This window comes from Perca fluviatilis, chromosome 15, assembly GCF_010015445.1.
Source record: "Perca fluviatilis chromosome 15, GENO_Pfluv_1.0, whole genome shotgun sequence".
Classification (NCBI taxonomy): Eukaryota; Metazoa; Chordata; class Actinopteri; order Perciformes; family Percidae; genus Perca; species Perca fluviatilis.
This window is the reverse complement of record NC_053126.1, coordinates 4,475,812-4,493,569: the sequence shown is the minus strand read 5'-3', so window position 1 is coordinate 4,493,569 and position 17,758 is coordinate 4,475,812. Positions and strand designations below refer to the sequence as shown.

The window sequence follows — 17,758 nt, the reverse complement described above, 5'->3', positions numbered from 1 at the left end:
TATGGAAATAACATACACAAGTCTTTGTGGAAAAAGAGGGGGAAATCCCTATGAAATATTTATTTAAAAACATATGAACTTAAAGACAACATAGTGCAATAGTTACTGCTACAGAGTGCAGAGAATGAAAACAAGCAATACAAAAACAGGCCACTAAGTGTACTTCACTAAGTGTCACACGAGATTTTGGCAGGAACACAAGGGAATGGAAAAACTGTTAACTGTCTGTTACCGGCACGGTGTTTCCTCTGCATCAAACAGTTAACAGGAAGGCTTCACAGCTCAGCAAAAGTCAGTTTAACCACCCCAACAGTGACAGAGGAAAGCCTGCAGCATATTTGTCACACTAAAGAAGGCCTTTGACTTTGTTTTCTGACCAGTTCTGTGGTCTTCTGGACAATCATAAAAAAGAAGGAATTAACTGGAATGCAACTTATACAAAGCTACAGCAAAGGATAAATTACTCATTTACCAATGTACCATTACTTCTCCTATAGCATAAAATAAATTGGCATCAACAAAGTGAAGTAAGAGGTAACTGTTGAGTCATTTCTCCCCAACATGCTTAAGGCTGCTGTGATGATTCAGGGCCACACCTTAAACATGGGACGAGCTTAAATGAAGACTAGAAAATTATCCCTTTTTCATTTCTACATAGAATATTAGTTCAAACATTGATATATCTACCAGTGGCTCAGTGAGGTTTTAACTCTTTCACATGAAGACAAAAACCCAAACTTCTGCAGCGGTGTCATTACAGTACAAAACTGCTAAAATGTAACAGACGTGGAAGTTCCATTTTAAGCAAAAGGTCCCTTTAACAGTTTGTTACTAAACAGACGTGTCGCTCTCATCCCCAGATTACTTATCGCATGCCCACAATGATGTAGAGGCCTGTCAGCGAAACCACAGTGGCTGTCTAGCTGTGACAGCAGATGAATAGCCAATTATAAACAACATCCGTTTCACCAAGAGTTACTGCATGGTTATTAAAGCAAAAGCACAATAAAACATTGGTTGTCAACAGCCCTGCTCACAATGGGTGAAATTATTAGCAGTGTGATGTTTTAGGATAAAAACAGTCACTTAAACACTATTCTAGTTCAGTGGTTAAAAAAACAAATCGGTAAACATTTGTTTGCTGGTTAAGCCTGAATTCCAGCGATGGTCCTCGTTGAGGCAGAGGAGGGTAAGGGTTGAAAACCCAATCGTCTTGTTAGTACACCGTGGTGTAGTACGCAGTGACCTCCTGCTGGCTTCTCTTGGTCTGTTTCAGGAGGATAGTGGTGCAGACCAGGGCTGTGATCTGTCATGCAGACACAGGGAGGAGGGGAAGTAAAGGGCAGGGATGGGACAAAGAAGTGCGGGTGATCCACCTGCTTCCTAAATCTCATCTCCATGCTTACACCACCCACAGAATTTTAGTTAACAGCCCATGCTACTCATTAGTATGCAGCTACACAATGAGAAGCTTGTGCAGAATAAAAGAAATTAATTGAGGAGTAAGTAGACACTTAAGGTAAAATCCAACCCTGGATAGGTTTTCTTTAACTGTCTATATATCTGCATCTCTGGGGAAAAAAAGAGAACCTCAGAAGCGGCCACTGGTGGGACAGCAAAATACAAACATCAATTTTTATTTTTTTTTTATGTAGCTAAGTGATGCAGGTTTTTTGTGTGCAAATGTATTATTCTAATAAGAAGCCAATTACCTTGCACGGCAGCTAGATTCTCTGGAAATGCGTGCAAACCCAGATTGTCGGGCTTCAAGTAATGTGGTTTGTGTTGAGTTTGGCGCCGGGCGAGGAGCTTCCTGCCGCTATGGCTGTGGTTTACGTGTGTGTGGCGCCCGCGACTGTTTGTTCAAAACAACAATTCTGGACGTGATAGACTGACTGCTCATTCAATCACCTGCCAGGTATTTTTTGCCTGCTCTTTACCAAACCAGTTCCGATGACTGCTTAACAGAAGGGTTCTTTGTAACAAACCATCTGGCTCTTTAGGTTATAGAAGCCAAACTGTTTGGTTTAGGAAAGAAACGTTGGGGAAGGGGTGGTGATGGCGCAGTGGATATGACACATGCCTTTGGTGTGGGAGTCCCAGGTTCGATTCCCACTGCGATACATCAACCAGTGTAACCCCCAGTTGCTCCAGAGGCGTACGTATACATAGACATATATAGCAATTGTAAGTCGATTTGGATAAAAGCGTCAGCTAAATGTCATGTAATGTGAAGGCTTTAAAAAAGAAAAACTGTTAAACTCATCTTGGGTGAAAGTCCTGTGTTTGACCCATCCACTGACTTGCGTCTTTTCATACTTCTCGCTACAGCGAAAATTCACACGTAATGTAGGTCAATGGCGGCCGAATGGTGTTGATAAACACACTAAAAAGCCATTATGCGTCTTGATTACACGCAAAAACGGCATACGAATTGCCGTGTCATACATACGCCACTTTATGAGAGCAGTCTGAAAATATACACCAGCAGCACAATTTAATTAGATGCAGTAATGTTAAAATGTTGCCTTAGGTCTTTTAGGGTGGATTTTGCCTATAAGGGAGCTGAAGACGACAGTGCAGTGACCATGCAGAGAAGAGAGAATGGATACAAACGTAAATAAATGAGTATTGTGGAATAAAATCAAGACCGCATGAAAGTAAGAGTGAAAACCAAGAAGAGCGCACTAAGACTGAGCCACAGGGACGTTGGCCATAGAGAGAGGGGTGAAGATGACTGGGTTCTGGTCAGGGTAGGAGTACGAGGTGGAGACAAATTCACACTGGGACAGCTGAGGGTTAGCCCCGACAGAAGTGGAGTGAGTCAGGATGATGTACGGAGGAGATGAGGCAGACTGACGGATCTTTCTACTGAGCGTTGTGCTGCAAATCAGAGCTATGATCTAAGGAAAACCAATCATGGGGAGAATGAAAGAAAAAGAAAAAATGTTTTAAAAACAAAGGGGGAGGAGTAATGATTGAGAGAGACAGAGGGGAGCAGAGGGATTAAAACGGGCATTTACTTTATGAACAATAAGAACAGACCACAATATTAAGCAGGAAACTGAGTCACTTATCCTTCTTGTCCCCACATCAGTCAGTTTTGACTTATTTGATGCTAATTCAATGCTGGATAGTTGTACATTATTTACTGTTGTATGCAGTGTAGAGTATGTTTTAAGGCTCATTAGTTTGGGTTTTTAGGCATGACATTTTTTAAAGCACTTTACAATGAACAGCAAGATTTGTACTGAAGACGGCTCAGACTATAGTTTGACATTGGCCCAATCCCATTTCTTATTTTTACCCCTACCCCTTGTTTTTTGATTCTTATTTTTACCCCTACCCCTTGTTTTTTGATTCTGATTCGTCACCTTGTCTCTGAAAACGTTGCAACAAATTTCTAAACCAGTTATTTGGATAACCTAAGCAGACATTGGGAAACTACATGGTGACTTTCTTGCCTGAAAAATATATTAACTTAATAAAGTGACATTAACGGCTTTTAGCCTGGCTCAGAATCTCAGTGTATTGCACGACTGACCCGGCCAGCGGCTCTTACGTCTCATTTCAATACATCAGAACAACATGATACGAATCCGGATAGCTCAGTTGGTAGAGCGCCCATATAAGAGGTTTACTCCTTTACGCAGTGGGCCGGGTTCAACTCCGACCTGCGGCCCTTTGCTGCATGTCATTCCCCCTCTCGTGTCTTCAGCTTTCCTGTTCAAATAAAGGCTGAAAATGCCCCAAAAATAATCTAAAAAGAAAACCTGATATGATGGTTATCATAATTTCAAAACTTTTTCAACAAAGAAAATAATGACATTTGTGGGTTTGTCTTGTGTTTCGGCTTTAGCCGTCATCTTGCCGATGATTCACAAAGATTTCTAAGAACACATTGCATGTGCCTCCGAAAATGCTTCATCTGGACGGGCATGTGATCCTACCTCTTTGCCCTTTGTTACACAAACTCCAGGGCAGTTACTGCTAGTGTTTTTTTTGTTTTTAAACCTTCGTAGGGTTTAAAACTTCTTTGTAGCAGCGATAGAGGCAGAGATGTTCCCTGTTGATGTAATGTTACGGGACTCGCACGCCGCGATACGGACTGATGAGTCTGAAAGCTGGTTAATGTTACATGATTGTCCACCGCAGGTTGAAGTCGGTGCTTCTCTCCAAAAGTTAAAATCAGACTCAACTTTTTGCTGCAGGCATTCAAAACAAAAGGAAAAGACCTGCGTTATTGCCGGACTGTCTGACGAGTGAAAACCAACGCAGTGTTTGTGAACGGATGCTGACAATGCCTGACAACGACAGCAGGCTGCTACGGTAGAACCATACAGACCTCTACAAACGGACATTTAGCTAGCAGCTTAGTCCCTACAAAACACCACAGTGGATTTCAGCCTGCATGCACGTATATTCAAAAACACGAATATTCCAATCGCAAAATTGATCATCGACTACCTACCCATTAAACAAATGTTAGGATCCAGTCTTAGCATGCTAACAGACTAAACTAAGCAGACTGATCTCATAAAGTGGCGTATGTATGACACGCCAATTCGTATCCCGTTTTTGCGTGTTATCAAGATGCAAAATGGCTTTTTAGCGTGTTTATCAACGCCGTTCGGCCGCCATTGACCTACATTACGTGTGAATCTTCGCCGTAGCGAGTATTATGAAAGGACGCAAGTCTGCGGAGGGAGGTTGTTGGGGTGGTGGATGAGTCAAACACAGGACTTTCACCCAGGAGAGCCACGATCGCGTCTCGCGTGTGGAGTTTGTCAACTGTGTTTTCTAAAGCCTTCCCCAATGTTTCTTTCCTAAACCCAACCGTTTGTTTTCCTAAGCGTGTGACGTCGTTGTGTTACTAAAGCCTTTCCCCAATGTTCTTTTCCTATACCAAACCCTTTTTTTTTTTTTACACGCGTGTGACGTTTTTGTTGGGCTAGTATGGCACGTTCTCATGATAAGACGCCACGTGGTGTGTATCTTTACATCCACTGTATACAGCGTAGACATACACGTGGATAGCTCAAAATACGTACCGATAACACGCCATCTGGCTTTAGGAAAGTGGCGTGTATGTTTACGCAAAGTCATGATGCCATGTTGAAATTAAGAGTAAGTAAGTAGGCCTGACAAATACTATGCTGGCTAAACACTTGAATGTCACTGTGGCCATATTAACATGCTAATGTTAGCATGTAGTTCAAAGCACAGCTAAAAAGAGCCTCACAGAGCTGCTACCATGGCTGGAAATTTTAAGTCTAGTTAACAATCAGCACACTACAGTGCTCCTAGTAAAAAATAAAGTTAGTCTGGAACCCTGCATTTCAATTACTTTCCTTGCCCCACACTCAGTACGTTAACATGAACATAATATTCCCAGTTTTTGCCATTGTTCTGAAAAAGACGATATTCCGACAAAGCCGCTTACATGGCTAGAAAAAGTGAAAATTCTACTAATATTCCCATTTACATGTAGCTGTGCAAAATACAATTTTTTTTTCTAAGTATAGTTGGACTTGTTGGACCATGTGAACACAGCCTCCCTCTTCCATTCCTTCAACCAGCTTCTTGAAAAGGTCGATGTAGCGATGTTTGCACATATCCAAAAACCTGTTGATATCCAAGTCTTTGATAATGTGTAAAAGTAGCTGCGTTTCTCCTTATCGAGTCTCCAGCCTTGCAAACTTTTGGCTGGTTGGTTTGTTTACAGCAACCAGAGCTGACCGTAAACAGGCCAGAGGCCGTAAACTGCAGTGATAACCCCGATTGAGATGCATATTCCGAATGCGCTGTATACATGTCCAAACAATGCCTCTAAAACCCAAATAATACCGGAATTTCCCACGTCTTAATCAGAAAATGCTATATTCGGAAAAAGGCTTTATTCGTAATATCTAACCGGAATATGCTGTTTACATGACCTGTATCAAATTTGGAATATTGTCATATTTGGAATAATAGTGGAATATTGGTGTGCATGTAAACGTACTGAGTGATGCAAAAATACATCTGCCAGTGATTGTCTCAACTACACATTACTCCAGTGATGAAATAAATCCATGTCATAGCAGTTAGAAGTTTTATGTACTTAAGTAAAAATACTGATTCAGTTCAGATGAAAAATCTTTACAATAATTTGCAAATTAAGCGTTAGGATAAATCGACTAACGGAAAATTTTTTTTAGATTAATTAATGACAAATAATCGTTGGGGACAGCCCTAATATGTATTAGTTCTATTTAACTGTTTTGTAATATTACTAATATAACACTTTGATTTTATTATAAAAAAAACCAAAACAATGAGCCATTGGTGTATGCAAATTCATTATTTTGTTTGGTCAATAATCTTGAAAACTCGTTTTTCGTTCACCAGCCTATTACAGCCAAAATATTAACACCATTTAACCCTCCTGTTGTCCTCGGGGTCAAATTTGACCCATTTTCAAAAAGTTTCTATATAAGAAGAAAAATGATGTGAATGGTTCCCTATAACGCTCTTCACAAGTTCAATAACTGATCAGTTCGCTATTTTCCTTGAATTTGGGTGTTTAATTTGATAACATTTGAAGAATTCTTTCATCATTAAAGAACACTGAAAAAAAAAAAAAGTCAAAGGAAACGCAAAAAGAAGACAAAGAACTTTGGGAAAAGTGAGAAAACGTCAAAAAGTGACAAATTTTTGGAGAAAGCTTAAAAAAAAAAAAGTCAAAACTACAACAAAATTGTCCATAAAAATAGATTGGGAAAAGTGTCTGGAGGTTTTAACTTTAAATTTTGACCCAGAAAAACTAAAAGTTACAGGTTCTACGGGAAGACAACACGAGGGTTCAGTGTAGAAATGTGCAGCATGCAACTCATTTGCTTACCAAAAGAACTCCCGTTCCGACAAAGATGCCCATCACCAGTGCTGCTTTACTGTTAAAGACATCTGCGATGATCAGAGGACAATTCTGTAGGAAGACCAAGACAGGAGAAGATGTTAGCGGCTAGCGCCCTCTATACTGGAGCTAACCCAGAGTCTACAAGTATATTCAAACCGCTCAGTTTTCTTGGCACCAACTCACAGGCTGCTTGATCTGCTCCCAAAACCCATCTGCTTTGGGACAGGTGTTTTTGGCCAACTCTATCACCACGACGCCGGTCACTCCACAGCAATGAAGCTACAGAGGACGGAGATGAAGGGAGAATTAGGAACACTCCAATCAACCGATGTTCATGTTGGATATTTCACATTACATCATAAATGTGGAGCCCTAAAAGTTGGTAATCATGACATACTATGAATTATGTCAAATTGTCTAAAATATATAAATAAAGCAATAGGAAATAATACAAGTTACTCTAGTAATGTGTCTTCATTTAAATACTGTATTTTACACAATTTATTCACATGATTTCTTAAGTGTCTTTTAGTTATTTAACATTGAACACTTCAGGAGTCCATGTTAGGAGGCAACACAAGTTGCAAAGCACCAAGTTCAAAAAGACATTTAGACAAACAAAGTTAATAGTTGAACTGTGCTTTTTATCAAACTGGAAGTAAGGAAATAAAGTTTGTGATTACCATTTTGTGGATGAATGTGAGAGTGGCACCAATGACTGGGTCTCCGCTACTCAAATACAGAGCATACAGGCTACCGTAGAACTCCACAATGTGCAGTCCAACCTTAATAAAACAATGTTATGATCATAAATACAGGGTATTTACTGATTTATGATTTGACTATTTTTTCATCATATGTTTGTGTGTCCCTTCTTTTCCATTTGCCTCTTACCCGTTCCTTACTGGAATAAGCAACCACTCCAATAGCAATTTCAGCCATTGCCAGAATGGTCAGAAGGGCGGAGAACTGAAGAAAAAAAAAAGTAAATAAAGCTAATTAGCAAACATAACACTTTTCTCCAACTACTATGCATGTGCATCTAAACAAGGATGTGCAAATGCTTGTTTTTGTTTCAACCGGTAGGAAGAATGCTGAACATTTGTAAAAATACGTATAAAATATTTTCAACATGACATCATGACTTTGCGTAAACATACACGCCCACTTTCTTAAGCCAAGTGGTGTTTTATCTGTATGCATTTTGAGCTATCCGCGTGTTTGTCTACGCTGCATACAGCGGACATAAACATACACACCACTTTCTAAAGACAAGTGGCGTGTTATCTGTACACATTTTGAGCGCCGTATACAGCAGATGGGTTGGCTTTATTAAAAGAAGAAAGCAACGGTTGAGTTTAGGAAACGTGACACGCAGGACATGATCCCCGTTCTCCTGGGTGTAAGTCCTGTGTTTGACCCATCCACCATCCTGACAAACCTCCCAGATTTTCGCCCTTTCGTACTACTTCCATAAATTCACACGCAATCGTGAGCTAATGTAAGTCAATAGAGGCCAACAAACAGCGTTGATAAACAAGCTAAAAAGTGAGTATGCGTCTTGATAACACGCCAATAATGGCATACGAATTGGCGTGTCATACATATGCCACTTCATGAGACCAGTCTGAATATTTGATCTGAATACAAAAGATTGGTGGCGATCTTAAAAAGGCCTCTGAACTTCTTCTACAAGAACACTGCGATGAGACGGAGATAAACGTTTCATGGGTCTTCTCCTGAAACGTATAACTGGACAATACCATGAATCAGGAGATCAGAGGACATAATCACAGATACTTATGTGTGAGGGTTTGATTTTGCAACATAATTTAACCCCACTGCTTAATTGATTATTATAGCCACATTGTCGGGGATACAATGTTGCGCACTAGACTCAGTCTTTGCACATACGAACATAAATCTTGTTTTTTCAATTTTCAGAAAGGCGAATGAATGAAAACAAGTGCCAAATCAGACCCGACGTGCTGTGGACAGGAACAGGAAACAGACAGTTTCAATACTTTGTGGCTGCAATTCTGGAGAATATGTGTCTGCAGGTTTTAGCAAGTGAAGTTATAGTGATGTTAAAAGCACAAGAATGCAATCATTTTAAAGGGATACTTCACCGATTTAGCATTAAGCTTTGTATCAGTAGAAACACCGTAGTATTTTTGCTTCCCTCACTCATGTCCCCCTGAGACGAGAGATCTCTGTATTGTGGGTCTGGAAAAAAAATCTTCCGATGACGTAAAACGACGATTTTTGCGTCATCGGAAGATTTTTTGCCCAGAGGCTATGGACTACAGCCAGTACTAGGAGCTACTTCCACATTCTTTCAACCCGCCCATAGGGGGTTGGACTGTCGTCTTTCCCCGAGTATTCCCGAGGCAAAACGAGGGTCAGCCATCTTGAAGCATCGCTAACAGGCTCCGTCTTTTCAACAGAAAACTTTTACAACAATTATGTGCATTCAAACTACCGCACATGTGTACCACCGGGATACATTGGTACAGATCGGAGAACGTTAGTATTACTTGTTATTGTCTCCTTCACGAGTGAAAATGGGGTGCCTCTGTTTCAGATGCTCCTACATTGCTGTTGTGCTGGTGTGGTATGCCAACTCCATTTGGCAAAGAGCGCAAATAACGACACCTTTTACGCTTGGGACTAAATTTGAAGTATTCCCATACCTTCGATGATTTAGGCGAGCGGTTTTTTTAGGACTTTTTCTTTTATTGGGGCTTTTTGCAGGGCTTTGTTGGGAATTATGTGAGGAGGTTGCTGTTTCGTTCTCCATTCTGCAATGTTTTGGTCTCCCACGTGTGTGTGGTGAGCTGTTCCGAAGCGCTGATGCAAAATTTTGACGTTGACGCATCGCTACAGGCCTATTAAATGCCGACCATTCTAAATTCCACGCAAATTTACGACTGTGTTTATTAATCGTGTTTACAGTCCACCAAGTGCTAATACTAGTATGCGTTAGCCGAACTTTACAGCATACCTGTCAATTATCCCGTTTTGGCCGGAAAGTCCCGTATTTTACCCTTCTTTCCCGCCGTCCTCCCGTATTAGTATTTTCCCGTAAATCTCCCGTATTTTAACCTGCGTTATTAAAAAATAATAATAGCCCGGGCCCGAGCGGAGTAAAAAAAACAAAAAAAAACATTCCCAATCTGAGCTCTGTCACTAGCCTCGCGATAACTGCCACCTGCAGTAGGCAGTAGCCTACTACAGGTACTGTAGGTGGCATTTGTCGTGAGGTTAGTGTGTGAGGTCAGATGAGTGACAACGCGGGGAAAAAAAACCAGACGGATGATGGACGCTACGACAGGGACGGTGCGCTGCCAAAACTTCTGAAGGCTTTACTATGCATTCCCCATAGCAATGTAAGTTGAGAAAGGATGTTTAGCATGGTACGAAAAGATTGTTACAGAGAATGACGTTAGACCACAGAACTGTCTGTGCTCTACTCTCATGTAAAATGAACCACTCTGGCCCAGCCCACAAATACACTCCTTCCAAAACAGTCTTAAAGAATGCAAAGTCTGCAACAAATTTGTACAATAACTCACTAAAAGATTAAGAAATGTTATGTGAAATGAAAAGAAAAACTGTAAAAGAAAAGCAATATGAAATGAAAAGAATGTGTGGAATGAAAATAAAATGTAAATGTAAAGACAAGCAATGTTATAAATTGTAAATGTTTTCAGCATTCTGCATCAAGTGGTGATTTTAGCTTGTACACCGGTCTTAAAATGTAAGGGATACTGGAGCCTGGTTGGGGTGGTGGGACTGCTCGCGGTGGGCGCCGAAAAATTTCCCTTATTTTCAAATCCAAAACTTGACAGGTATGCTTTACAGAGCATATGTGTGTGCACTAAATGTAGCCTGTTTCGTAAGTCGTTTTTATATAATGTCGTTTTTATACATTTTAAATGTGTAACACCACTTGAGCCATGGTGAAACGTTGTTTCGTGTATATGGTTGAAATGACAATAAAACACACTTGAGTTGAGTTGAATGCTGCCTCACTGTCTGTAAACAGTAGGCGTGGCTTGGGGGTGGAGTCTAGCAGCGAAGCAAGTGCATTCTGGGATTTGGTGTCTTTCATCCATATGAGCCAGAAACACATTTTCTGGCTTATCTCGGCCTAGAAGGAACCAATTTCTATAATTTTTTCACATTTCTACTACATAAGTGACCCAATTTAAAAATATATTCGTCTTTCCAACGGTGAAATATCCCTTTAAGCAGAAAGTAGAGCGATTAAGTGGTACCACAACAATTAAAATACCTTCATATTACTTTAACCCTTTGCCTGAAAAAAAAGCATGGGCACTGAACCTTGTATTTACAGTAGAGATGCACCGATTACAACTTTCTAGGCAGATTACGATTTTCTTTGAGTTAGGCCAGCCGATACCGATTTTAGCCGATTCACATTTCATTTTTTCTAACCACTTTACAGCACACACAAATATTTTATATTTATTTTCTATCTTTTCTTTAATAGAACATAGAAAATTTTTTGAACAGATAATGGATCACTATAAAATAGAACTATATAAATTACTCCTGGTTTGGGAAATTCACATACATCTAAAGTGCAATGTTAGAACCATTTCCTTCTTTTCACATCCAATGTCCAACTAAAAATGATTGTGGTTTTTGGTGTTGTCCCTCCACGCCCTACTTTTTCCTTGCAGGTGTTGCATATTGCAAATGGTAAAGTTGAGAGAAAGGAAAAAGTGACTGTGCTGTGGCGTCCGTGTGTGCTTGCGTCCTTGAGAACTGTAACTCGTAGAACTTCTGTTGTCAGTTAATTGTAGCGTTGACCGGCATGAAATCGGCATATGTCAGACTGACCTGCCGGTCGCCGGTCATGGCCGAGTACGCGAAAACCGGCCAATTCCGGTCACCGGCCGCTCTATCGGTGCATCTCTAGTTTACAGTCAAGTTTAAGTATCAATTTAAGTTGGAAAAGCAAACAAGTGTTCTCAGCACAACAAACTACAACAGGCAACAGACACTTTCTAACAGAAATGTGTGTTCAGATGTTCAGCTGGTGTTATCTATTAGATAACTCTTAACACTTGGCCTTGAATGAAAAATAGTCCTGTGTCTCTAAAGCCCGGGACACACGGGGCCGATTATCGGCCGTTGGACAGTGTGGCGAGGTCAGTGACTCGAGTCTGTTCGGTGTGTCCCGTGCCGTCGTCAGTCTGGGGGGATGTCGGCGTTCATTTTGGCCGCCGACCTGACATGTTCAGTTGGAGGCAGGGCAGTCGGGACTCACCCGGAAATGGGGAGCGGAATGAGGTGACTAGAGTCTCTCAAAATCTGACGAAAATCTTTTAAACTGACCTTTGTTGAGCTGAAATGAAGACCGATTCAGCAACTGCACGGCCTATTTCTCGTTTAAAATGTTTTCAGAAACACGTTTCGGTGAACTATTTTAGTACAATATGAGATCGTATTCTGAACGAGCCGCCGTGACAGTCTGGCTTTGACTTTCCGGAGAAAACAAACCCATGTGACGCGTTCGTCCAACCAGCTGCCGGTTGTCATTTCTTGGGCAACAATACAGAGTAGCACCGCCTGCTGCTATGGAGACGTATTACGTTTCTCAAGTCGGTGTCGCCTCAGTCCCGAGGCAGTTTTTTGGACCTCGGGGACCCGACTGATCATTTCCACTGGCTTTTCTGCCGAGGGTCGGCCGTCTGGTTGGTGTGTAACCACTTTTAAAGAAAGCAGTGTACCGTCTTCTTAAAAGAGCTCCACCTCAGTTATTTATGGTTTACTTGTGGGTTCTTTGAAAAAGTTATAATCTCTCTGAATAACAACCATAAAACTTTATATAGGACCTGTAATGAGTTTGTGTCCGATCTTTGTAAGATAAAGCCATCTAAGGTTCACATTTGATGAAGTAGTCTTATCAGCTCTTGGTTTTCCCTGGCTCTTGATTTTAAAAGAAAGGGATTCACATATGGGTTTGTGTGGTTTGTTGTGCTCAGTCTGCTTTCAGCCAGGTTTCATGTTTCGGTCTTCTGAGCTGCCCGTAAACATCCCAGGGCTGATCAACTCACCCACGTCACTTCCACTGACCAGTGCCTATTAATCACTGCTACATATCTTAGCCTCACATGCGTACTAATAAATCTTTGACTGTCTGACATTTAACCGGTCTGTTGGTGAGGAGGCAGGGTGAGAATAGCAGTCAAGTGATATGGCCAAAATCTTCTATCCCGACATACATCATTTCATATCTCGATAACGATACAGCATGTTTTCTTGTAATTTAATAAATAAAGATTCTATATGAATTAACCATATCGTTAACTCCTGTGTGAATTAAGGTGCTCTAAGCGACGTTGGGTGACGTTACTTCTTGTTGAAGGTCAAAGTATTTTCAAACAAAAACGGAGGCTAGCTCGCCCCTCCCTCCTTCTCATACAGTCCCCTCCCCCTCCCTTCTGTGCTTCCTTGCACTAACCCCCCAAACCCCAAAATCCTTCTTGTCAGTTATTGGCTGGAACATTGTTTGTTATGTTTGGTGGTGCAGGTTGGCCAGTTTGTTTTTATTGCGGTTTGTGGAGCCAGAGACCGCGGGTTTATTTTTTTTATTTTTTATTTTTTTTAAACAGTGTGTTCAGGGGACAGGCAGCTAGCAGATAGTCAGGAGAGGTTTGCTGTATGTGACAAAACATGTAGCCTAAAAAAATTAGTGACATCGCTTAGAGCACCTTTAAATACTACAAATGAGAAAGCGATAAGTATTTTCTCATTTTATTAAGAACTTGTGTGAAATGAAGGTAACCTGCAAGCAGGCATGAAAATGGGTCAGGGGTGAAAAAGGTGAGAAAGATATTACCCCTCTAGGGGGGTCCGGAGGCATGCTCCCCCGGAAGAAAATTTTAAATATTCCACATTTTAAAGCATCAATCTGATGCATTTTGAGATGTATTTTTTGCCAACCAACAGTGTAATATTTCAATATGCACTCATTAAAGTTAATTTGACTGGCAAAACAGTTAAAGTCCTTCTGAAATTACACAATAATAAAAGTCATAATTTTTAAGAACTAAAAAGTTTTGGATCAATTTTTACTTCTTCCAACCATATGTTGAATAAATTGTCAATGTGGATTTACATATTGCAATATCATAATCCTACAATGAATCATTGTGAAAACTAAACTTTACTACTTGTGCCAGGTCATCATCAAAAAAGCGAATTAGTACATTCATGATTTTGTCCATGTTGATATTAGCTGCTTCATTTACATTTATTAAAAATGTAGCATTGTTTATTTTTTCATATAGCTAGATGTCTAGACTCTGGGACAAGGCTGTTATGTTTAAATACCTGCCATGCTAATTCCAAACAGACAGCTTTGTCAAGGCAGTTTGGGCTTCAGATAGCTTTTACAAATCAGCTTTTACCCCCCCTCCCCCCTTAAACATTTTCTCATCGAATCTACACAATTCACGTAGGTCACCTATTTTGGTTTCAAAACGGCGAATTTCGCCGAAAGGTGAATGATTTTCATGTCTGTGCAAGAATCAGAATGTAATAAGTCAACCAAGTTACGTAAACATTACCATAACGCAATATTTCACATTAAGGTTTCTATATTGTCATATCACACAGCCCCACTCTTCAGACTTTGCATGCATGCAGGCCGACAAAACTTAAATAAAAGCATGGGCCTTGTTGCCTTACGCAGAACTGAGAGAGCACTGGCGCACTGTGATTATGTCAAAGTTATCCTGAGGTAGTATGTCACATTTGCTGTTTGACATAACAGGCAAAACTAAATATTAGCCATTTCCACAAATCAAAGATTTTAGCTTAAGGTTTTTCAGATAATCACGAAGTTAGATTTGCACTTCCGTTAAATGACAGTACTGTACATTGTGAAAGGCAGGCTATTGCAATTACACAACAGGAAACTACAAAGAAGTAGATGGTCTTACCACTTGCAGAGCACATCTTTTCTCATTGCAGGCACCGTAGTCTCCAAACACCACCACAATCAGCATCACTGAGCCCAGAGCAATCAGTACAGTCACAGCTGATAAATAAAATAAAAATGAAGAGAGAGACACAGATCTGTGATGAAATATGTATTAATCAAGTCCAATCTTCATGCATTGTTTTGGGGAGAAATGACACAAATGTGCGTAACTTATGTACTGACCGATAACAAATGCACTTGAGTTGAAGTCCTCGATTTGAAAGATGCCTCTGGTGCTGTCGCTGAGCCTCAGCCACAAGCCGAGACCCAAAAAGGCAAAGCCCACCAACTGACAAACACAAATCAAAATGAAGCCACATTTCTCACAACATGGTTTCACGTCAAATCTGTACATGGTTGTGGTCAGATGTAATATTTTCGGGGCGGACAGCTGAACATGACTTTTTATTCACACTGTGTATAAGCACAGGGGGCATGTCGGGGCACAAAAATATCCTTTAAGAGAACAAAGTCACAGAATGAAACCAGCTGTGGGACACTTAGGTAAACACCTGGCAAACAACCAAAATACACTGAAACACAATGAAACACTTGACAAGACAGCACATGAAAAGCACAAAAGAGCAAGTTAAAACAGAGGGTGAATAAATGCCATCTCTCTTTTGGTTTCCTTTCATCTAAAAAAGGGTCCACCTTTTCGGTCCCGTTTGTTTCTTGTATGTATGCATGTATGTATTATGGCATTGATACCCGACCCGAGCCCGACGGGCCGGGCAGATATTTAGAAATTATGGTCGGGTTCGGGTCGGGCTCGGTCACATCAGCGTGATAAGGCATTTGTTGTAAAATGGTGCTGTGGCTCCTTTAAGAGAGCTCAGTGTGTGTGGAAAGTGGGCAGAAGAGAGAGAGAGAGAGAGAGGAAGCAGACGTGTTGTAGATGTGACCAGAGCAGAGTTGGTGGAATAAGTTGAAGTTTTGCTCACGTTGCCCAACGTTATTAATTTTATAATGTCGGCCCTGGAGGTAACGAGTCTCCCCTGGTTTTCTGATCACGGTCGGAAACGAAGCGAGCAGGGGAGGTTAACACGTTGAACATTTTAACAGTTTATTAACATGGGCTTGTTGCCCCGTGTGAGCTGATGCCCTCATCTGTTGACATTTCCGAATGCCTTCCTACAGTTGCTTAATAAAAGCTTTCCACACAAAAACGCAGCGTCTACATGTGTCATTAGTATGAGGGGTAGGACACGAATTTCTTAATACCTGTCGGACGTGGGCCGGGCTCGGACAGAAAAATTCAGTCCGATCCGGACTCTAGTTAGTTAGAGATAGATTATATATATATATATATATATATATATATATTGTGTATATGTATAGTATATACACACACACCACACACACACACACACACACACACACACACACACACACACATATACACACACAGTTTTGTTTTTAAGATAATTTTTTGGGCTTTTCCATCTTTAATGGACAGGACAGCTAGGTGAGAAAGGGGAGAGGGGGGGGGAGACGTGCAGGAAATCGTCACAGGTCGGATTCGTCTGTTCATTTTTTGTTTGGTGTGTGGAAGTAAAAGCAACAATGTTATGTTTTGTCTGTTGCTTGTTATTAGTGCATTGATTGTTGTGGATTACAGATGGCTGGAAAAAAAGAAACATTTATTTATAAAAATAATAAATCTTGTTGGTTATTAAGACCGTAGAGACAGGGTAGTGTATTGTTAGAAAGTAGGAAGTAAATCTTTAAGCACTGACAGGTGTTGTTTATTCCAATAAATGAAAGTGGCCCTAGCCTTAGTTGGTATTCAGCAGAAACGAAACCTAATAGGAGCCAACAGACAAACCTCCATCTTCCTTTATTTTTTTTTTTCATGGGAACTTACAATACCCCCCGCAATATGCACACACAAGGAGGAATGTAGGTGTGTGTGTGTGTGTGTTTCCAAACTATGTGGTGATTTGGCAGACTTACCGCAAAGATAGCGTTGAAAATGAAGAGGGTATACTTGCAGAAGAGGCCACATCCATCCAGCGCCATGATGAAAACTGGGATGTTTTGCTGCGTGTAACGTTACTTGGGGAGGTCTGTAAAGGTGTGCACACGGTAAAAAAACACAAAAAAAAAAAAACAATTACCTCATCATTTCTGACGCGATATTGTAAAAATATATATACATATACAAACGCATGTAGCCTACTAAAACTTCTTAGGGTTATAAGTATATGTAAATGTCGTATTGAACAATTTGGTAATACGTTTAAACACCTTAACAGCGCTCTTCTTTTAAATAGACCTAAATCATTGAGTAATATGGCAGCCATGCTACACACGACATTAACTCCGAACGAAAAGAAATACCTGGATTTGTTGAAGGTTTTCGCGGTCTCTCTCTCTCTCCTCAAGCTCCTAGTGGGAAGAAAAACATCTACAGGTACACGTTTGCTGCGTGCTCTTTTAACAGCCACAATGTGCGTCACGTGGCCGCCACTTTGACCTCGCTCGGTCTTTCATTGGCTGAGAGGCGTGACTGACATGAGCTAACACCTATGAGCAGGCGGCGGGGGGGCCAGGGGGGGGGGGGAAAAAAGGGGGGAGGGGAAGGGGGGGGGGGGTTGTGTTTTTTGGTTTTTTTTTTTGAAAGGAAGAATGAAACTTAAGGAACTGAGGTGACCCCATTAGTGACTCTTTTCAACGCTGGCTTCAATCTCAAGGTATACTGCTGTCAATTCAAGCTGGAATATTTTTAAAGGATAAGAATTTAGAGTTCTTGATAAATAACTTGAACATTGTATTCATATAGTTCAGAAGTATTTAAAGGTCACACCCCACATCAACGGCTGGAAAAATGAGCTTTG

The 17,758-nt window shown here is 40.8% G+C and overlaps 1 protein-coding gene across 2 annotated transcripts; it reads right to left on the bottom strand.

Annotated features, from left to right (window-relative positions):
* Nucleotides 1-23: 23 nt before the first annotated feature.
* Nucleotides 24-17,402, bottom strand: zgc:65811 (uncharacterized protein LOC393524 homolog). Of its 2 annotated transcripts, none has more exons than XM_039824500.1 (9): nucleotides 17,262-17,402; nucleotides 16,875-16,987; nucleotides 15,102-15,207; nucleotides 14,878-14,975; nucleotides 7,793-7,867; nucleotides 7,582-7,683; nucleotides 7,082-7,177; nucleotides 6,884-6,967; nucleotides 24-1,306 (listed from the first exon to the last, which is right to left on the bottom strand). In XM_039824500.1, the coding sequence occupies exons 2-9, from the start codon at nucleotides 16,938-16,940 to the stop codon at nucleotides 1,217-1,219; spliced, it is 717 nt and encodes a 238-aa protein (XP_039680434.1). In that variant the 5' UTR covers nucleotides 16,941-16,987; nucleotides 17,262-17,402; the 3' UTR covers nucleotides 24-1,216. The 2 variants fall into 2 exon arrangements, with proteins under 2 accessions (XP_039680434.1, XP_039680433.1); XM_039824499.1 differs by lacking the exon at nucleotides 24-1,306 and adding an exon at nucleotides 2,191-2,903.
* Between the last annotated feature and the right edge of the window lie 356 nt (nucleotides 17,403-17,758).